The sequence below is a fragment of the Plutella xylostella genome, chromosome Z, assembly GCF_932276165.1.
Source record: "Plutella xylostella chromosome Z, ilPluXylo3.1, whole genome shotgun sequence".
Taxonomy (NCBI): domain Eukaryota; kingdom Metazoa; phylum Arthropoda; class Insecta; order Lepidoptera; family Plutellidae; genus Plutella; species Plutella xylostella.
In genome coordinates, this window is record NC_064012.1 from 3,666,553 (window position 1) to 3,688,880 (window position 22,328).

Here is a 22,328-nt window from a genome sequence, read left to right on the forward strand (position 1 = left end):
TTGACATCTCATAGGTAGTTCATTGATCCCCTTACTAAAAAAACCATTCGGGCGGGAATCAATAAAATCTTTGAAGGCGGTTTGGACTGCCCCTCATCATCACGACCCATTACGTCCCCACTGCTGGGGCACGGGTCTCCTTCCAATCAAGGAAGGGTTTAGGCCTAGTCCACCACGCTGGCTAAGTGCGGGTTGGTGGACCCCAACACAAGCAAGCTTGTGCTGAGAGAGCTGTCGGGTAAGTGGGCAACCCGACTGTCAGATGTTTTCAAGCCGCCCGAAGGCCTCTGACTAGGCTTAACGACTGCTGCCGAAGCAGCAACCGGGACCCACGGCTTAACGTGCCGTCCGAAGCACGGAAGCGTCCAGAAAAGCACCACTTGAAATTGGTCACCCATCCAATGGCTGACCGTGTCAGTTGTTGCTTAACCTCAGCGATCAGTTACGATCACAGAGGCCCGCTCGACTTGGACTGCCCCATCGGAGTTGAATTTTTTTCCTTGCAGTCGTAATTGCTTGGCGGGCCGTTTGTACCTACAATGCGTTGTTATAGTGCAGTGAAATGGCTTCTAATATTGTAAAGTGTGCTAGTTGCAATGTGGTAATAAACGAGTTACTTGCATTCATTCAAAATAAGGCTGATGTCATGGACGACATTTCTCTTATCCAGCTATGCAGTGAAAACTTCAAGGAAGAAGATATTGTGATCGCCAAAAAGCTACTTTTTGATTCAATCCCTAATACAAAGCGAATTACTCGTAAAAATAAGGGCAAAAGTGGTCGTGACATAAACAATATCGTCGGTCTTCTAAAATCTACACATCCCGACCTCATCCCAATATTTGTTGCGCGCGATCTTGAAAAATTGCCGCCAATTACCTTTGACCACTTGGATGCAACAAAACTTCTCAAAGATATGTTGGTTCTTCAAAGAGAAGTGGCTTATCTGAAGAAAAATTGCGCCAAATCAACTGAGCTAACAGAGTTAAAGTCTGAGGTGGAAAACCTTATGCGAGCATCGATGGTAAACAACCCCTTCGAATATGTCAACATGAAGCGCGGTTTACGACTTATGGAGACGGATAGCTTCAACAGTGGCCCTATGGCCTTGCAACAACTATCTCCTACATCAAGTCCAGCCGAGGGTATGCAGATTAATATTGACCAATTTAATGCCGCCTCTGATAACCGTCAAGCTCCGCCGCTTGTAACGCCCGCACTGAGTCCGGGTGAGGGTAGTGAACACAATTTGGAGCCAGTCCAGGTTGAGACCGCCTCCAGCGCCAACGGTAAATCATCACCCGCGCCGCCGGTGAATGGATGCGTCACGCCTCCGCAGGTCCAATGTAAGACCGCCTCTGTCGCTGATAACGAGCGTGACATCACAGCTGATGCTGTCCTAGTTAATGCTGCCTCTGAAACTAGTTCTTCAAAGAGGATGCGAATGCGTACGCTGGCACAAGTTGCCGCCGCCGGTGGCACCGCTTTAAATGATGGGAATGGAACGCATAAAAGTGAGGAACAACAATACGTTGGTCCCTGGAAACTGTACGAAACGCACATATAGATTTATACCTACATAGCTAGCTATAGTAAACAGACAGATGTATAGCATATATGTTAGTATCTGTAAGTAGCTATAGATTAAGTTCAGTTACCTCATTACCGCGGTCGCATTAACTTCTCATGTACTTAGCCTAGCCAAATTAAATAATTATTTGAATACAGTCCACTTAAAACGAATTTATATGTGAGTTTAATTTACCAGCCCCTCACATAATGGTCATTTCTCGCCGTTAATAAAGGGCTGGCTAAGGACGTTTAAAAGTGGTGCCGTCGTGTGTGTAACTCAACGTTTAAACCGCCATATTGGGACATTTAAGTTAACGCGTAGTTAACGTGTGCTTTAACCCGTTGACTTCTTCGAGTTGCGTCAAAGCGTGTGTCGTGTCATCGCGTCGTGTGCTGTTTCTATAAAACGGCTGTCTTCGTGGACGTTGGTCAGGAGGACTGTTACCACTTCTATAAGGTGCTGCAGAACTCTCAGGCTGTTGGTGCGTGCTACTGCTATACAGTGCTTCATCTATACGGACCTTCACAGTCTCTGTCCCGGGACATTGGTGTTGCCGGTGCTATTCGCTGGAACATTAAGTGCGACAAGGACGTTTATATAGGTTACCTAAGTATAACCTACCGAAGAACTGTGGTCGGAATTATAAATCAATCGCGCGTAGTGTTTGATTTCGCATGCTCAATTAGCATTGTGGACATTGTGAAGTGCACCTAGTGTAGCATATTCATCTATATAATCATTAAATTAAAATACCAAAAGTACAAGGCGTTGCACATAAATACGTATTATAGCGGTTGGCGTTGACGCAGTTTCCGTCTCCTGCTGGTCGTGAGGCTTCGGAATCGTTCGTTCATGCACTTCGTGTTGCTTCGTGGACACTCGCCGCGCCGCATCGTAGTCTCTCATTGGCTAGCGGAACCAACTTCAATACGTGTTTCCGAGTTTCGTCTGGCTACCTAGTTATTATTCCGAGTTTCGTGCAAGTTTCGTGTGCCATCCATTGCTCAGTGGTGCCATCTGCACCATAGACTAGAATAAGCTGCTGCCGAATCTGCGCCATTTGTATTTTATTTTGTAACCTCGTTGTGTCGTGGGCGCAACAAGTATTTTTTTGTCAAGTGATTCGTGATTAATCACTACAATTATTACTATTTAATAGTTTTATTAGTAAAAAGTTCATAATGGAACAAGACTTAAAAAGGCTGATAGCTGCGAGAGGCCAGTTAAAAGGCACAATTACAAGATTGTATAATTTCATTAGTAATGAAACCGAGTTTAATAAAGGTACGCTTGAACAATTGAAGGTTAAAAAGGAATTGTTGGTCCAAACCTTCCAACAATATTGTGATTTAAATATAGATATATCTGTTCTAGATTCACAAAATTGCGAGGATTTCGAGCGCATCGAAAATCAATACTTTGCAATAATGGCTGCCATTAATGAAAAATTGACTCCCAAAACAAATTGTGAGGTTGGTAAACCATCTACCAGCAGCAGCAACCTGACTAAGTTGCCCAGGATAGAAATACCGAGGTTCAGCGGACAGGTGGGTGATTATCACAGTTTTATCTCATTATTTAAAAGTGTAATTGATCAAGATGGCCGTTTGTCACAATGCGACAAATTTTTCTATTTAAAATCATTGCTCGAACAAGATGCCGCTGAACTGGTGAAACACCTAAGCCTATCTGATGCTAATTACTCACTAGCTTTATCCTTGCTGGCTGAAAGGTATGACAATAAGCTTAGAATCATTAACTTTCACATCTCATCAATTTTATTTATACAGCAAATAAATAAGTGCTCAGCCTCAATGCTAAGAAACATTGTTTCACAAACAAAACAACACATAGCTGCCTTACAAACACTTGATGTACCAGTTCAATCCTGGGATTTAATTATAATTTCCATTTTGCAAAGGAAAATTGATCAGGGCACGTTTAGGTTTTTCCATTCAGAGCTTAAACAAAATACATTGCCTAAGCTAGATTATTTTCTAAACTTTTTAGAGCAACGTGCAACCATTCTTGAGACCGTGGCTGAGGCTGGCCATAGCCATGCTCACCCTACCCGAGTAGTGAACAAGAGCCACGGAGCGAGCCTCGTGACCACCAGAGGGAGTACCACCAGCTCCAGCACAAGATGCTGCGACTTCTGTAAGTCTAAATATCACAAGTTGTATCAATGTCAAAAGTTTCAATTAGCTTTGCCAACTGAACGTGTGCTGTTTATTCAAAATAATAAGTTGTGTTCACTTTGCTTAAATCAGCATAACAATAGAAAGTGTTTCCTTGCATTCAAGTGTAGCATATGTAAGGAACGTCATAATACGTTATTACACGTAGATAATGTACCAGAAATACCTAAGCAGGTATCGGTAGGTATCAATGGGCCAATATGGCAATATATTACTACCAACTATTAAGGTAGGTTTAGTAGATAAGCTTGGCAATACGGTTTATGCCAAGGCTTTATGTGACTCAGGTAGTCAAATATCATTCATTTCATCAGATTTAGCTGATCAAATTAGTTGTGAATTAAAAGATGAGCAAACTATAATTAGTGGCATATGTCAAGGGAAAAACAAAACTGCAAAGAAGGCTAAGTTTACAATATATTCTGAAAATAATGATTACAGCTTAAAGCTAACATGTTGCATTGTTTCAAAAATAACTTGCGATTTACCACAATTTGATGTAGATATTGGTAGCTTAAACATACCGACTCACATCAAGTTAGCTGACAGGGATTTCAATAAAAGTGAACCAATATCAATTTTATTGGGTTGTGATATATTTTTCAAAATTCTTTTGCGTGAACAATTGCCAATAATTCCTGGCGGGTTATATTTACATGACACGCGTTTTGGTTATGTTGTGGCAGGACAATTACCGTTACAACGAAGCCCGGCCACCACGTCACAACAGATAACAGCTGTTAGCAACTTTTGTAACCTTGACAATGAAATTAGCTCACGTGAGGTCGATGACACTCTTACATCTATTGATAGCTCACTCAAACAGCTGTGGCGGTGCGAGCAGGTTTATAAGGAGGCTTCATCTGAGCAGGAACTAGCAGAAACAATGTTTCAGGAGTCAGTCCAGCTAGAAGACTGTAAATTTCAGGTAAAGCTACCTTTAAAGCAAGAGTTTAATGAAGTCAGGCTGGGTAATTCTTTATCTCGAGCCTTACAGAGGTTCTATAACTTAGAAAAAAGGTTTTTAAAGGATCCGTTGCTTTTTCAGCAATATAAACAATTTATTGATGAATATGTTTCGCTTGGGCATGCGAAATATGTTGATATTGAAAGTTACAATTTAGAAGAGGATCCTGTATATTTTCTGTCTCATCACCCTGTGATTAATGAAGGTAGTAAAACTACGCGGTTAAGGATAGTTTTCGACGGTTCAATGCAGACCGATCGAAACATTTCATTAAATGACTTAATGTTAAATGGACCTTGTGTGCAAAACAGTTTGTTTAATATATTAATATTATTTCGATTGCATAAATTTGTCTTAGTAACTGACATAAAAAAGATGTTCAGAAACATTAAACTTGATCCATCACAATGCTCAATTCAGAACATACTATGGCGTAGTAGCCCACAAGAAAGAATTAAATGTATTCAATTATTAACAATTACATATGGATTAAAAATTTCGAATTATTTAGCAACGAGATGCCTAAACGAATTAGCACATAGATATAAGGATAAGTATCCTTTAGGTTCCGATATGTTGCTTAACAATACATTTGTTGATGACATAACAGCTTCTAGCAATAGCTTAGAAGAATTAGGTAAAATCAAAGAACAATTAATTGAGCTGCTTGCCTTGGGCGGGTTCCAATTGCATAAGTGGTGTTCCAACAATAGTGAATTATTACAAAATATTCCACAAGCCGAGCTTAACCTTTCTGAATTGGAGTTAGGAAAAAATGAGACTGCATTTGTTAAAACATTGGGGCTTAAGTACAATGTGAATACTGATACGCTTTCTATAAGCTGTCAACAACAAGAATTATTAGATTCATACACTAAAAGAAAGGCCTTAAGCATTCTCAGTACGTTGTATGACCCACTTGGTCTTGTGGGACCAATTATAGTTATGGCAAAACTTATAATGCAGCAAACGTTCTTGTTAAAAATTAATTGGGATTGCTTACTTTCAATTGAATTAAATCATCAGTTCAGGGAATTTGTTCATAATTTAAATATGACAAATATAGTAATCCATAGAAACATAAATACACATAATGTCAAATTGATTGAGTTGATTGGATTTGCTGACGCATCACACAAGGCATATGGATGTTGTTTATATATACGTACCATAGACGAGCATGGTAATGTTAAGATTAATCTTTTATGCTCTAAATCGAGAATTAATCCCATCAAACCATTGAGCACTCCTAGGCTAGAGCTTAACAGTGCATTATTGCTTGCAACACTTACTTAAAAGATTGTTAAATGTTTGAAGTCAAAATTCAACATAAGAGTGTATCTATATGTTGACTCTAAGATAGTACTAGCATGGTTAGATACAGAACCTATAAAACTAACTGTTTATGTAGCAAACCGAGTCAAATTTATAAAAGAATTAACAAAAGGCATTTCGTGGTTGTATGTGAACACCTCTGATAACCCTGCAGATTGTCTTTCTAGGGGTGTGAAGCCTCATTTATTGCAAAATAATGAGTTATGGTTTCACGGGCCATAATTCTTAACAAGTGCGAATTACTTACATACTTGTGAAGATATAGATATACCTACAGAGGTGCCCGAGATAAAAAATTGCGATACTGCGTGTGTGCAGGAAGATGAGTTTAACTTGTTATCTCAACAAGGAACATTAGTTTTATTGAGGAGTGATAACATTCCTCCTTTGAGTTGGCCAATGGCACGTGTTGTTGAAACGTTCCCAGGTTCAGATGGCAAAGTTAGGGCATTGTCAGTCAAAACAACAAAAGGTACTGTGATACGGACAAGTGTTACCAAAGTATGTGTAATACCTATCGATAAATAAGCCTGGAACGTGATGGTTCCATTGTGGTGCTCATTGGGCTCGCCTTACTCAACTAATTTACATTGCAAAAATTGTTTACTTTGTATTAAAGCAATATAATTATGTGGCTAAATAGGTTACAGTAGTTTATCTTAAGACTTACAATTGTTATTAAACTTAAAATTTGTGTCTTTACTGTTCAGGTGTAAAGTTAAAATGTACCTAGGTACATTGCTGTATTTCATTATACTTGTACATATTTCCCATTTATGTTTACTGATGATGTGTTACCTATCTATCTAAATGCATGTAAAGATATGATATGCCATAGTAAATAAATGTATTTGTAAACACAAAACCCTATTACCAGCGGTGCTCACGACAGCCGAGCGCCACTCACCCGACACTATACCGAAAATATTCCGGACGTAGGTATAGTTCCGGTCTGTTATACAGAAGACCGAGGAGTATAATCTACCTTTATGTCTAGCGTTTGTGGACTATGAGAAAGCCTTTGATTCTATTGAGCTCTGGGCGATGCTTCAATCCCTTCAGCGGTGCCATATAGACTATCGCTATATCGAGGTGTTGAGATGTATGTACAATGCTGCCACAATGTCAGTTCGATTACACGAACATAGCACAAAACCGGTTGCAAAGGGGCGTGAGACAGGGAGATGTTATTTCTCCGAAACTGTTCACCTGTGCACTGGAAGATGTTTTCAAGCTTGTAGAGTGGAAAAGACTGGGCATTAACGTCAAAGGCGAATATATCTCTGATCTACGATTTGCTGATGACATAGTTATTATGGCGGAAACGCTGGAGGAGTTAGGCGAAATGCTCACAGACCTCAATGATGCCTCTAAACAAGTTGGGCTGAAAATGAACATGGACTAGACAAAGGTCATGTCGAACGAACATGTTTCATCATCGCCTGTAACTGTAGGAGGTGTCACCATCGAAGTTGTCGATCAGTATCCCTACCTAGGACAAGTGATCCGATTAGGTAAATGCAACTTCGATAAAGAGGTAGCTCGTAGAATCCAACTCGGATGGGCAGCGTTCGGGAAATTACGACACATCTTCACTGAAAACATACCTCAGTGTCTGAAAATAAAAGTTTTCAATCAGTGCGTGTTGCCAGTGATGACTTACGGAGCCGAGACGTGGTGCTTCACCAAAGGGCTTATCCACAAGCTCAGAGTTGCTCAGCGTGCTAAGGAAAATTCGTAATGAAGAAATCCGCAGGAGAACTAAAGTTACCGACATAGCCAAAAGGATTAGCACGCTGAAGTGGCAATGGGCTGGCCACGTAGCCCGCAGAGCCGACGACCGCTGGAGTACAAAGGTTCTGGAGTGGAGACCCCGTGTCGGCAAACGGCGTGTCGGTCGCCCCCCAACCCGTTGGTCTGATGATCTGCGGAAGGTAGCGGGAAGCCGCTGGATGCAGATGGCGGGTGACTGTTTGGGGTGGCGATCGTTAGGAGAGGCCTGTGTCCAACAGTGGACTACAGAAGGCTGAGAGAGAGATTCTAAACCTCTTGGTAGGCAGAGCTGTTGAAAACTTTCGGATAAGTTCGGACCATTGACATATATATATTACTGCGTAAGGACAGGCCAAACCACTCAAGAAAATGGCACCCGCGCGTTGGCCCTAAAATAGACATTTTAGGGCCAACGGTCCTAAGTCGACAGTTGTCTGTGACGGAGAGATTGTCTTTGTTTCTTGTGATAAATATGCCTATTTTTGTTTTGAAAGACTACAAAAACTATGATACGAAGGTCAAAAAGGAATATGGAATATCGTATCATCCTTAATTAATAAAAACACATTTTAAAGCGATAATTATTTTACTACCAAAGTCTACAATGGCCGCACGAAGTAACCTTGTACGGACGTCCGCAAGCAACTCACTCATATTATTATGTACCTACTATCCTCTCTCTCTCAGCCTTCCGTAGTCCACTGTTGGACATAGGCCTCTCCTAACGATCGCCACCCCAAACGGTCACCCGCCATCTGCATCCAGCGGCTTCCCGCTACCTTCCGCAGATCATCAGACCAACGGGTTGGGGGGCGACCGACACGCCGTTTGCCGACACGGGGTCTCCACTCCAGAACCTTTCTACTCCATCGGTCGTCGGCTCTGCGGGCTACGTGGCCAGCCCATTGCCACTTCAGCGTGCTAATCCTTTTGGCTATGTCGGTAACTTTAGTTCTCCTGCGGATTTCTTCATTACGAATCCTATCTCGCAGGGACACGCCTAACATAGCCCTTTCCATAGCACGCTGAGCAACTCTGAGCTTGTGGATAAGCCCTTTGGTGAAGCACCACGTCTCGGCTCCGTAAGTCATCACTGGCAACACGCACTGATTGAAAACTTTTGTTTTCAGACACTGAGGTATGTTTTCAGTGAAGATGTGTCGTAATTTCCCGAACGCTGCCCATCCGAGTTGGATTCTACGAGCTACCTCTTTATCGAAGTTGGATTTACCTAATCGGATCACTTGTCCTAGGTAGGGATACTGATCAACAACTTCGATGGTGACACCTCCTACAGTTACGGGCGATGATGAAACATGTTCGTTCGACATGACCTTTGTCTTGTCCATGTTCATTTTCAGCCCAACTTCTTTAGAGGCATCATTGAGGTCTGTGAGCATTTCGCCTAACTCCTCCAGCGTTTCCGCCATAATAACTATGTCATCAGCAAATCGTAGATGAGAGATATATTCGCCATTGACGTTAATGCCCAGTCTTTTCCACTCTACAAGCTTAAAAACATCTTCCAGTGCACAGGTGAACAGTTTCGGAGAAATAACATCTCCCTGTCTCACGCCCCTTTGCAACTGGATCGGTTTTGTGCTATGTTCGTGTAATCGAACTGACATTGTGGCAGCATTGTACATACATCTCAACACCTCGATATAGCGATAGTCTACATGGCACCGCTGAAGGGATTGAAGCATCGCCCAGAGCTCAATAGAATCAAAGGCTTTCTCATAGTCCACAAACGCTAGACATAAAGGTAGATTATACTCCTCGGTCTTCTGTATAACCTGCCGAAGCGTGTGTATGTGATCTATGGTACTATAGCCTTTTCGGAACCCGGCTTGTTCGGGTGGCTGGAAGTCGTCGAGTCTTTGCTCGAGACGATTCGTAATAACTCTCGAAAACAGCTTGTACACATGGCTCAGAAGTGCAATGGGTCTATAATTCTTCAATAGGGCTTTGTTGCCTTTCTTGAAGAACAAAGTCACTACACTTCTGCTCCATGCCTCCGGGCTTGTGCCTTCGAGTATGACGGAATTAAACAGCCTCCGAAGTGCTATTAAAATCGGTCTACCGCCGGCTTTCAGAAGTTCTGTCGTTATTCCATCATCTCCCGGAGCTTTGTTGTTTTTTAGCTGTTTGAGAGCTATACTAATCTCGTCTAGACTGACGTCCGGAATATCTTCGGTATAGTGTCGGGTGAGTGGCGCTCGGCTGTCGTGAGCACCGCTGGTAATAGGGTTTTGTGTTGTGGTGTATAACTGTCCGTAGAATCTCTCAATTTCTCCCAGAATTTCGGGCACTGATGAAACGGTGTTGCCAGTGTCGGTCTTCAGTTGGGTCAACAGAGTCTGCCGAACAGATCGATCTCTAGCAAAGACTTTGGAGCCCTTGTTTTGCTCTATTGCGTCTTGAATGCGCTTGCAATTGTAGCGTCTCATATCGCAACGTCTTGCTTTGGCGATCTGTCTGTTTAGACGTCTGTATTCGACCATATCAACTGAAGACTGCAACCTCATTTCTCTCCGTTCTCTTATGAGACTCAGAGTCCCATCTGAGAGTTTTTGAGGTCCTCGGTTGGTTCGGGACGAAAAATATTTCGATCCTACCTCTCGGACAGTTTCCACAAACCTATTATTTAAATCGTCAACTGTAACGCAATTCTCTAAACATATCAGGCGGTCGCAAAGCTCAGACTGAAAGCTTTCGGGATCCTGGATTTGAGCAGGAGTAGGACGGAGCGTGGACTTCATTAGACGGGAGCGTTCTATTTTGCAGTTTATATTCAAAGTGCCTCTTACGAGTCGGTGATCGCTGCCGGTCTTAACCCTACTGATCACTGAGACATCATTGAATATGTGCTTCTTATCCGTCAATATGAAGTCGATCTCGTTTTTAGTCTTCCCATCGGGGCTAATCCACGTCCACTTCCTTTGTGGCTTCTTCTTGTAGAAGGAGTTCATCATATAGAGGCCCTCCTTCTCCAAGAAGTCAGCCAGCATTTGCCCACGATGGTTCCTGACTCCAAATCCATGTGACCCCACTTTCGTCTCGCCGCCTTCTTGTTTTCCGAGTTTCGCGTTAAAGTCTCCCATCACCACCGTGAAATGAGTAGTGAACTTACGCAGGGCAGACGATACGTCTTCATACGCAAGTTCGACCTCATCATCGGTGTGCTTAGATGTGGGTGCGTAAACCTGTATGACCTTCATTGAGTATCTTTTAGATATTCTCAGGATGAGGTACGCAACCCGTGTCGACACACTTCCGATTTCAACGATGTTGTTGACGAGGGACTTGTTGACGATGAACCCGACACCCCCTTGGGACAGTTGGTCGCCCTCCCGGTGGTACAGCAAGTTTCCGGACTGGAGAATTTCCGTATCCTCTCCCTCTCGTCGGACTTCGGATAACCCTATAATGTCCCATTTTAACTTGCTGATTTCCTCTTCCAGCTCCTCTATCTTCACGTCTTCCCTCAGTGTCCGTGCGTTATATGTTGCCAGGTGCAAGGGTCGGTTGGGCTGGTAGCCGACTCTCTGCCGGAGATTCTTCGCACCCCCTGCCCCGCCGTTACAGTGACCGCTACCGGAGTCCGGGATAGCGGGGCTGCCGGGGACTGGGGGCCGGGGCTTTGTTTTTTCCATCATTAGGAGGTGTATTTGCCATAATCACCGCGCTTGGCAGGCGTGTTGGTGATTCTCCTTTTTTACGGCGGGAGATCGCCGCCTCTGCTAGGAGAGGAGGTCGGGTCGATTTACCGCCGCCCGACATTCGGCGTTGTCACTCGTTAGCACCACCCAGGGGGCACGTGTAGGGTAACTAGGGTTTGTACCTACGGACGTGAGCGACAAGCCCCCCTACCTACTATCCGGTGACGGTAAAATATGAACGCATGTACAAGGTTGCGTCGTCAGGATAAGTAGCTCGGCTCTGACATAGTTCCAACAAATTATGACAGATGGCAGTTATTTTGCTTGTATGAAGAAGGTTTGAGTAAAATGTTCTGAAGGGCGTATCCTTCCTTTTGAAATCATTGGTTCGGACATTCAAAATGTTTCAATGATAGAAAACATTGGTAGAAGACAGTTTAGTTTTAGTTTAGTTTAGTTTTATTTATTCGGGAAACAAACAGCTTAAAATAATAATAATTAGTATAAGGATTACTTTTAATATTCATGCCAACAAAGTTTCCTCAGATTCAAAACACACATTAAAAGTATTTGGTGAACAAAAACAAAAACATAAAATGAAAAATAACAAATGAACAAAAATTACACATAAAAAAAAATGACAAACATGAGAAGGTTAACTAATCAATTAGTGCTGTTTTTACATTTTTTGAACTTGCAGAAAGAGAGGTGGAACAAATCTACATCTACGAAATTACTATTATATTGGCGACAGGATCTCAAAAGAAACGTGTTGGCAGCATAGTTGGTATTTCTATGAGGTACATGGAACAAGATTCTATGTCTATTGCTTATTCTAGGGCAACGAATATTTACATTTTCCAAGAGATAAGGCGTATCTAAGGCATTGTGCAATAATTTGTACAGGAATACTTGGTCTCGCTCTGTTCGACGTTTCTCAAGTTGAGGCAAATCTACAACGCCCTCCGTATTTTTGTATTTGCGCCATGATAAATGTTTGATAAATTTTGATTGGATTCTTTCAATCATATTCACATTATATTGTGGGCTCCATACTGTAGACGCATACTCCAGAATGGATCTCACCAAGGCATTATATAAAAGAATCAAGGTTGAGATACGTTTAAATTCTCTGCTCATGCGCAAAACAAATCCTAGCATACGGTAGGCTTTATCAGTAATAATCTTAATATGACTTTTTGACAGAGTTTTGCATAACATTATTGATAGTCCCCATTTACTTAACCATATTATTAAATTGTACTGTCCTCTTAAGAATTGACAATACAACAGCGATAAGCTATATAAATCGCATGGGAGGGATTCAGTTTCCCCATTTAAATAGCTTGTCTCGGGATATTTGGCAGTGGTGTTAGAAGCGAGAACTGTTCCTATTTGCTACCTATGTTAATACTAAGGAAAACCGCGCTGATGCTGAATCAGGACGCGTCAACTTGGGAACTTTCAAATGAAGCTTTCGCCCTTATCTTATCGAAATTTGGTGAACCCCAAATTGATTTATTTGCTTCTCGCACCAATGCCAAATGTCATGTATTTGTGTCATGGAATCAAGATCCAGAAGCGTCAGCAATCGACGTTTTTACAATATCGTGGTCATATAAATATTTCTACGCATTCCCACCATTTGCAATACTTTTGAAATGCATTCGAAAAATTATAGATAATAAAGCCGAGGGAGCGGTGGTAGCTCAGTCGGGTAAGCGCCCGCTTCTCACGCCAGAGATGCGGGTTCGAATCCCAGCGCTGACATGTACCAATGAGTTCTTTTCTGAATTTAAGTACAATGTATACCATCGCTCTTACAGTGAAGGAAAAACATCGTGAGGAAACCTGCATATCTAGATTTAGCACATCTAGATATGTGAACCCACCAACCCGCAGTGGACCAGCGTGGTGGGAAAATGGTCCAAGCTTAGGAAGGCAGTTTAGACCTTGGGGATATGTACAAAGGTTCCATTCGAGAGAGCCAGGTGCAGGTACTGTTATCCCCACAGAGAATAGAATAGCCGAGGGAGAGTATTATAGTTTTGTCTGCCCGCCAGAATCGATTTCGTTAATTAATTCATTTCCATAGAAACTTTGTTAGTCACGTGACTTTTTACTATTGATTTTTTTTTCTTCGCAAATTTCCAAATTCTGATTTCAGTTTCGGGCTAAGATATACCATGCTGCACATGTAGGTTTCGGCTTAGTATGCCAATTTTACAACACCCTGTATATATATTTTATCTAATAAACGTATTTTGATTTTGTATCACATAAAATCATTTTATTTTATTTAGCTTAATCAATAAATTTTAATTTTAGCAAAACTTTCAGCTCTAAAATTCTACATGGTAAAAAATGAATGATGGAAATATCTGAAGAATGAAGCGATGAAATATAAAAGATGATTAAACGAACTCACAGAGTTCTATCACTATAATAAGAGTCGCTTCATTCGAAGATATAAGGTCCCTCCCACCCAACCCAATAGAAAGTTTTGCGATACCTAATAATTTAAAAACTCTAAAGAAATGAAGATGGTGTCAGAGATTGATGGGAGTGAAATGACTAGTGACATTTTAAAAATTAAATCGTAGACCCGTTTGAATTTTTAGTGCGAATTTCTCCATTGTCGGTTACCTAATCGACAGGAATTGATTTATAAATTAAACGTCATCTCCATATAAAATTCATGACAGATGTGTCAAAAGTTAACCACTACTCCCTGGTTATGCTCTAACCGAGAATCGATAAATTGGCACTTAGTCAAACGGAAATGCGGAAATTGAAGTAAACTGAATTCTCTAAAAAAAAAACATCGCGCGATTTTTTTTCCGGAAGTGCGGATTTGTCTAGCCGGTTTCTGCATAGAAGTGACAAAATTTTCGCGAAATTTGATTCGCGGTGTGAACAGGTGAACTTCAACGGCGGAATATAATTCGCGCGAATTGATTTCGCGCGGCGAAATATTCCCTGTGCGGACAGGGCCTAAAGCCTGACATAAAAGGTACATTCATCTACAGGTGCTACTCGACATACATAGCTCGACAACTTCGTGCGTGACCCTCCTTGCGGGGTGAGAGAAGTGGCGGAGGAGAGGTAGCACGACATTTAAGAACACGAGACCACACGGAAAAAAGTTTTCCGGATAAATCTCGCGATAACTTGTCACTATTTGTGCCGTAATGTAAAAGTAAATTATGTTGATTAATAAAAAGGTTCTTAAAACTAGTTTCATTATTTATTCATATAAATGTTTTGTTGGCAAATTGAGGACAGACTAATAGGCAGAGTAGGTATTTTTTATTTATTTATGTTAAACTATTTTATTTTATCCATGTCACTTTCATGTTCACTCTCTACTAATCTATTTGCGGAATATTTCGCCGCGCGAAATCAATTCGCGCGAATTGATTTCGCGCGGCGAAATATTCCCTGTGCGGACAGGGCCTAAAGCCTGACATAAAAGGTACATTCATCTACGAGTACAGGTGCTACTCGACATACATAGCTCGACAACTTCGTGCGTGACCCTCCTTGCGGGGTGAGAGAAGTGGCGGAGGAGAGGTAGCACGACATTTTAGAACACGAGACCACACGGAAAAAAGTTTTCCGGATAAATCTCGCGATAACTTGTCACTATTTGTGCCGTAATGTAAAAGTAAATTATGTTGATTAATAAAAAGGTTCTTAAAACTAGTTTCATTATTTATTCATATAAATGTTTTGTTGGCAAATTGAGGACAGACTAATAGGCAGAGTAGGTATTTTTTATTTATTTATGTTAAACTATTTTATTTTATCCATGTCACTTTCATGTTCACTCTCTGTTTGAACTTATTCATTGTCGTCGTCATCATTATCTTTTTCATTTAGGCAGCGTTCCCACTACGCCGGACCGGCAGATCTGCCGAAAACCGGACACCGGACAGAGTGTTCACATTACATCGGATCCCGGAAGAAATTCAGACAGTCCTCAGTTGAATTTGGACCTGCGCGCACAATGGACGACGAAATTGTTGTGTTGTGGTGGTATCTTAATAGAAGGCAAAATAAAAGAAAACATTGGGTACACCCTATTTTACGGGAAAGATTTTCCATTCTTTTCATTTTACATCCAGGGGCGAGGGGAGCACGAGCGGGGCGAGCGGGAGACAGATACCGGCACAAACTCGTTCACATTACTCCGGGCCCGGTCGTTCTACCGGCAATTCGCAGTGACAAAACGTTCGGTAGAAATGCCGGGCTCGGCAAAAATGCCGGACCCGGGATAATGTGAATAGCTTCATATAAATTGTACAGCCACTAGCTCTTCCGGCAGATTTACCGGCGGGGCAGATCTGCCGGTCCGGCGTAGTGGGAACGCTGCCTTAGTCTGTCGTGTAAAATCTTTTTCTTTCTTCTAATAGGCTTACTTATTATGGCCGCACCAACTTTTAGCCGCGTAGCAGAGCGGATTCCGTACACGGTGCCACAGAAAACCCCCGAAGATTATATAGTTTTAAAATGCGATTTAATCTATTTGCGAAATTATACGAATTGTGGTTTTTGACGCTATTTTATGGACGCATCATAGATAATAATAATATGATTATAAAAATTAAAAAGGTAAATATTCCAAGAATTGTGGAGGTTCTGGCCTCAACACTCATCCTGAGACTAATGGTCTCAGGATCAGTGGTCTCATGTGCGTCGCACTCAAATTACGACAGATTATACTACACATGTGACTGCCTCGACTGCGCGGCCGAGACTGCCGTAATAATGACGTGCAGTGCATACGTTGCCCTTCCCCACTACACCACCCGCTACCCGCTCTTGTTTTCGGTACCTCGTCCCCGCGCGTCAGTCACCCCGCAAGGAGGGTCGCGCACGAAGTTGTCGAGCTATAGACGACGGCGTGACATTTTATTTGACAAGAGCTATAAAAAATTGTCAATGTGAATTGTCAAGAGTCAATGAGATATCTTGATCTTGATTCAGCTGGCGCAAATTCAAGTATTTGATTTTTTCAGATACAATGTTCCAGATATCTTGGAGAGATGTTGTCGTTATTAAATACCAATTCACACATTTAACATTTCGCAGTCTTATTTGACTGAACGTAGGGTTGAGGTAGATGGTCAGGAGATACAGTATGTCGAGGAGTACCTTTATCTAGGCCAGATAGCTTCATTTCATAACCGGCAAGACAAAGAAGTCGAAAGACGGATTGAAAACGCCTGGAAAAGCTTCTGGTCTATGAAATCTTTAATGAAGGGAGAGCTGCCATTATCGCTCAAGCGGAAGCTCCTCGACTCGTGTATCCTGCCCGTCCTAACCTACGGCGCTCAGACTTGGTCTTTGACGGAACATCAGAAGTCTAGGCTGAAGGTTTGCCAACGAGCGATGGAGCGTAGCATACTGGGTGTGACCAGGCTAGACCGCGTCAGAAACACCACACTGCGCTCCGCCACTCGCATAAAAGACGTAGGTGTACAGACCGCTAAGCTGAAGTGGGCCTGGGCAGGCCACGTCATGCGAATGCACCCGGACCGGTGGGCAAAAATTATAACCGAGTGGGTGCCGAGCGACGGACGCAGGCGCCCTGGTAGACCTAGGCGGAGATGGCGGGACGACCTGGACAGATTTTTGCCGGATTGGCGTCAGGTGGTCGACAATAGAGACGTGTGGAGTGAACATGGGGAGGCCTTTGCCCAGCAGTGGGACACTGAAACGGCTACATAAAAAAAAAAAAAAAAAAAAAAAAATTTGACTGTCGGACTACAGAAACTGTAGTTTTTAATTTTTGTTTAAGAGTGCAACTCTTGCCAAAATTGATAGAAACTATTTTTAGATACATTTTGTCGGTAGTTTTTTTTAATATCTTTGTTTGATGGTGGTCCGTTCGTGGCATCAAATAGGCGATCCAACAATTCTACAACTTCTGCTGTTTGTAAAATTGCGACACTTTCTTGTTTATTTTCAAGACATTCAGCTTTAACTTTAGTACGGCTGCCACCGTGTTACTCTTCACCTTCATTTTCGACCTATACTTTGGGCCCACGTATAATTTTGTAATTTTACTGACGTGTAAGGACGTTCGGTTCTTCTCCTCCAGATTTATAAGATGTTTCCATTTAGCAATTTTCCCATCCATAAGCAATTCACCGGCTTGTAGAGAATTGTTTCGAATGGACGTGAAATGGTTTGGGTACCTATATTATCAACACTTTTGCATTATCTAATAAAAAATAATTTGACTACTGAGACCGGAGAGAAATTTTTCAATAAATTTAGTGATCCTACTTTGGTAGGATGTTATGCAAAATTTTAATAAAAAACCAAATGTCTGCGATATTACGACGATAGTAGAGTGGTAAAAGATGGTGACGCTTGCAACGAGCATCATAACTGGGATCATTGATACCTGTCCTGTAGGTTAGGTATCTGAGAAACCTCCGCTGGATGTCTTCAATCCTTGTAACATATTCCTGGTATCTCGGATTCCATACCTGAGAAGCATATTCAAGAGTACTGCGCACGTAGGCGCAGTGTAGTATTTTAATAGTTTTTATTTCTTTAAAGTTTTTGGACATTCTTTTAAGAAATCCCATAGATTTATTTGCTTTGCTAATGATGTGGTCGATGTGGAAATCGAAAAGAAGCTTCTCGTCATGGATAACCCCCAGATCCTTGACTATTCTAACTCTATCTAGTCTCCTGCCTTTAAGCATATAATCATCACACAGTGATGGACATCGTTTGCGAGTAAATGAAATTAGATGATTGAAATATGATGGGTTTCTTCTATATAGAAGTTCCAAATGCTTCCATTTTGCCACTCTATGTTTTCCAGTCATATGAAAATGTAAATCCTAGGTCAGTAGATTATTCCTGATGCCTTTTATCAGATGTGGGGGATCATAAAAGGGGACTTTAACATTCTCAACTTCGAAAAAGGATCCCCTCCATTCTTCACCTCTGCGAGTATACTTTTCTTTTGTTTTATTAAGTAAATAATTTACTGCAGCCTGGTTGGTTTGTCCTTGGTCACACACTGTTCCTATTATTTTGAATGCAATGGAAGACAACGCCTTTATTATTTCTTCTATCTGTTTGACCAAATCCATAGATTTTTTGGTTCCTTTGCAAAATATGTAGGAAATCGGTTGTTTATACTCCTCGCACCATAAAAACGAGAGCATGATCGGCCAGGTCATTTCCCCTATCTTTGCCACTATCGACAAAGCCACTTATTTTTTTTGCCTTTTTTGAGCTGTATGATAAATGTGGCATCACCGACATTTCATCAAAAAGTACCACACAGTATCTGTGCCTTCTTGGCATTTTTTCAAACTGTTTTTGTAATTTTTGGGCTTAATGCAATCTTTTCTTGAATGTTTTTCGTTTGATTTTCATCCGATTAAGCTTTTTTCTGTGTTTTTTTTGACCATACAATTTCATTTCAGCATTGGTCATTTTACTTTTATTACAAGATTCTGAAATAAATAATTTATTAGCTGTAAGTGTTTTAATCTTAAAATAGCTGATATATAGATAATTCATATGCGATACTGTGTGGCAAAGGTTACAAGATACCTACTTAATATAACAGAACTACAGAAAATAGAGTATATCGTATACGAACTCTAAGCTTAACTTATAATTAAATAATAACTATAAACTTACTAATAAGATTAAAGTTGTTATTTAATAAGATATTATTTTGAAACGTACATCATAATAATTATGTTACACCTGTCATTATTATCAAACACTAGCACAGAATAATAACTAGTACCAGCATAGTACCGGGTTACTTACGTAAATTCTAAAGCCGTTTAGACGATATTTGATTCACCGAACACGTTTCATCTATGTCACTACTGTACGAAGTTTTATTGCACCGAAGTTACTTTATACCTATGTAACGTTTCATCGAATTTTGATTAATATAATTTTGTTTGCTCTAAGTAACTTCACACCTATGTAACTTTTCACCTAATTTTGATTAATCGAATTCTGTTTCCTCTAAGTAAGTTTACATCTAATATTAAGAACAACATGTTATCTATTTTTTTAAGGATCGCAAACGCCATCTATTGCCTAGGTCAAGAAAACTCAACTCTGAGGTGTCATAAAAAACTCGTATGCATTCATCAACTTGCGGACCATAGGACCATACGAAACTATGAAAAAAATTATGAATAGTTGAATTCGATTGCTTTTAAAAACAAATCATTATGAAAATCATCATTATATGAGGCGTATGTTAAAAAAAAAGTTTACATCATTGGAGAAACAGATGTTGTCGTTGTCTGAGTTGTACTAACTGTCAAACCCTCAGAACACAGAAGAAATTCTATATCAGCTGCCCGCATACGTAAATAAACATTCAGAACTTTTAAATTAGACTAAATAGAAGTACTATTAAAAGTAGTGAGTTCTTATTCTGAGTTTAATACTTCAACCTCTTTGCTCTCTGTGTGCAATATTTGACAGTTCGGTACAATATACTGTCACGACATCTATCGGTCTGTACAAAAAGTCAACTGACAGCTGTCAAGGAAAACGCGGGTACTTTGATATTTTTTTCGTTCTTGCACAATTAAAATTGAACTTTGATGCGTTGTTATCAGTTTTGCAGATGAGTTAGTTTAGAGTGCATGGTGTGTAAAAATGTCGGACTATTTAAAAATAGAAAAATCAAAGCGTGGTAAAAAATTACTGATTTGTGACGGATACCAGTTTCATTTGAATCGAAGTGTCGACACTAAATATTACTGGCGTTGTGTGCAATATCAAGGTAAACAGTGTTCAAGTACTTTAATAACCAATTGCGATGATATGAACAGCAATGACCACCATTCCGTAGTGAAAGAGATGAGCGAGCATTCACATGCACCAAGTGCAGCAGCAAACGACTCATTGGTACTGAAAAATAATTTGAAACGAGCGGCTACTGTGTCCAACGAAGCACCAACAAAACTTATACATAACAATATAGAAAGTCTACCTAGTACAAGTGCTTGCTGCCTACCGAATAAAAATGCTTTACGGCAAGTTGTTCATCGTGCCAGGAAGACTAATCTTCCCAAGGAACCATCATCATTAGACGAGATAGATGTGCCATCGGATTATAAATCAGTAGAAGGCGAGTTATTTTTGGCTAAAGATATTGAATATGGAAACAATAATCGTCTACTGTTATTTTGCACCAAAGGAAATCTCAAAATTTTACGCTCATCACGAATATGGATTTTAGATGGCACGTTCAGGACTTGTCCAAGTATTTTCTCACAAATTTATTCGATTCACGCCATTGTAGGGATGGACGCTGAAACCAAAAAGACAATACCCGTTGTTTATTGTTTCTTGACTGACAAAGCCGAGGAAAGCTATATGGTGTTATTTCGAGAATTAGTATCTTATGCTGCTGAGTTTGAGTATGAGTTAAACCCGCAGCATATAATCACAGATTTCGAAATATCTATGATAAATGTCATTAGGATTCAATTCCCTGAGGCCAACCACAGTGGGTGTTTCTTCCACCTAGGTCAAAATGTTTGGCGCCAGATACAAAAATCAGGACTGGTATCTAGATATGGCAATGATAGTAATTTCGCCCTCAAATTACGCCACATAGTTGCCTTGGCATATCTCCCACCAGACGAAATACCCGGGGCTTTTGAAATGCTAAAGACTGAGGTGTTGCCAGAAGAAGCTGAATCTGTTGTTTTCTGGTTCGAACAATACTATGTGTTGGGAAAAGTGAAGACTCAACAAAACGGAACTACAATTACTTTTACTAGATCAAGCCCCTTATTCCCCCCACAATTATGGTCTATTCACCAGTTGAACGAACTTGGACTGCCTCGCACACAAAACAGCGTCGAGGCCTGGCATCGGCGTTGGAACAGTCTTTTAGCCAACTGTCGACTTGGTGTCTATGGCACTATTAGCATGTTGAGAAAAGAGCAAATGGTAACAAACCATGCAATTGAAAAAGCTCAAGCTGCAGTCGATAGAACGCCGCCTAGAAAGAAAGGAAAGAAATTGTCGACTTCCATATCGAAAATCTGCCAAAACCGCAGCAACATGGAAGTGATAACATTTTTGCGAAGCTTAGCCAATCATATTGAGCTGTAGTTACTTTTTCAATACTGTTACTTTTCAATAAAGTTAGTTTTTAAAAGAAATCGAATTCAATTATTCATAATTTTTTTCATAGTTTCGTATGGTCCTATGGTCCGCAAGTTGATGAATGCATACGAGTTTTTTATGACACCTCAGAGTTGAGTTTTCTTGACCTAGGCAATAGATGGCGTTTGCGATCCTTAAAAAAATAGATAACATGTTGTTCTTAATATTAGATGTAAACTTACTTAGAGGAAACAGAATTCGATTAATCAAAATTAGGTGAAAAGTTACATAGGTGTGAAGTTACTTAGAGCAAACAAAATTATATTAATCAAAATTCGATGAAACGTTACATAGGTATAAAGTAACTTCGGTGCAATAAAACTTCGTACAGTAGTGACATAGATGAAACGTGTTCGGTGAATCAAATATCGTCTAAACGCCTTTAGAATTTACGTAAGTAACCCGTGAGTACCAGGTACAGAAGTCCATCTTCGCAATGGCTATCAAAGAAATATGACTCCATCCCATAAGCAATAAGATCTAATTTAGATCGCGCTCCAGCCGCACACGTTTTTATTTACTTACCTACCAATTTATTTTTGAGGGCGGTTAGTCCCGCTATGGTATGGTCCCGGTATGGCACCCTCTTAAAATACGTATCAAAAAGTCCCGCTATGGTACCCATCTTT

General features: G+C 40.8%; 2 protein-coding genes across 3 annotated transcripts; both read left to right on the forward strand.

The window, feature by feature from the left end:
- Positions 1-1,581: 1,581 nt before the first annotated feature.
- Positions 1,582-3,886, forward strand: LOC105387681. 2 transcript variants are annotated; one of them, XR_007268227.1, is made up of 3 exons: positions 1,582-2,857; positions 2,948-3,120; positions 3,584-3,886. XR_007268227.1 is itself a non-coding variant. In XM_048632972.1 (3 exons), exons 1-3 carry the CDS (start codon positions 2,755-2,757, stop codon positions 3,650-3,652), a joined length of 360 nt encoding a protein of 119 aa, XP_048488929.1. In that variant the 5' UTR covers positions 1,582-2,754; the 3' UTR covers positions 3,653-3,886. The 2 variants fall into 2 exon arrangements, 1 of the variants encoding a protein (XP_048488929.1); XM_048632972.1 differs by having other exon boundaries at positions 2,933-3,120.
- Positions 3,887-20,117: 16,231 nt separating this feature from the next.
- LOC125491334 lies at positions 20,118-22,072 on the forward strand. The gene has a single exon (XM_048633015.1). It carries the CDS (start codon positions 20,176-20,178, stop codon positions 21,643-21,645), a length of 1,470 nt encoding a protein of 489 aa, XP_048488972.1. The 5' UTR covers positions 20,118-20,175; the 3' UTR covers positions 21,646-22,072.
- The last annotated feature ends 256 nt before the right edge of the window (positions 22,073-22,328 follow it).

Excerpts from the sequence above, each read along its gene's own strand:
- LOC125491334 (XM_048633015.1), top strand. The coding sequence starts at position 20,176 with ATGTCGGACTATTTAAAAATAGAAAAATCAAAGCGTGGTAAAAAATTA.
- LOC105387681 (XM_048632972.1), top strand. The coding sequence starts at position 2,755 with ATGGAACAAGACTTAAAAAGGCTGATAGCTGCGAGAGGCCAGTTAAAA. Across the intron at positions 2,858-2,932 it reads TGAAACCGAGTTTAATAAAG|ATATATCTGTTCTAGATTCA; the intron begins GTACGCTTGAAC and ends ATTTAAATATAG. Across the intron at positions 3,121-3,583 it reads TACCGAGGTTCAGCGGACAG|AGCAACGTGCAACCATTCTT; the intron begins GTGGGTGATTAT and ends TAAACTTTTTAG.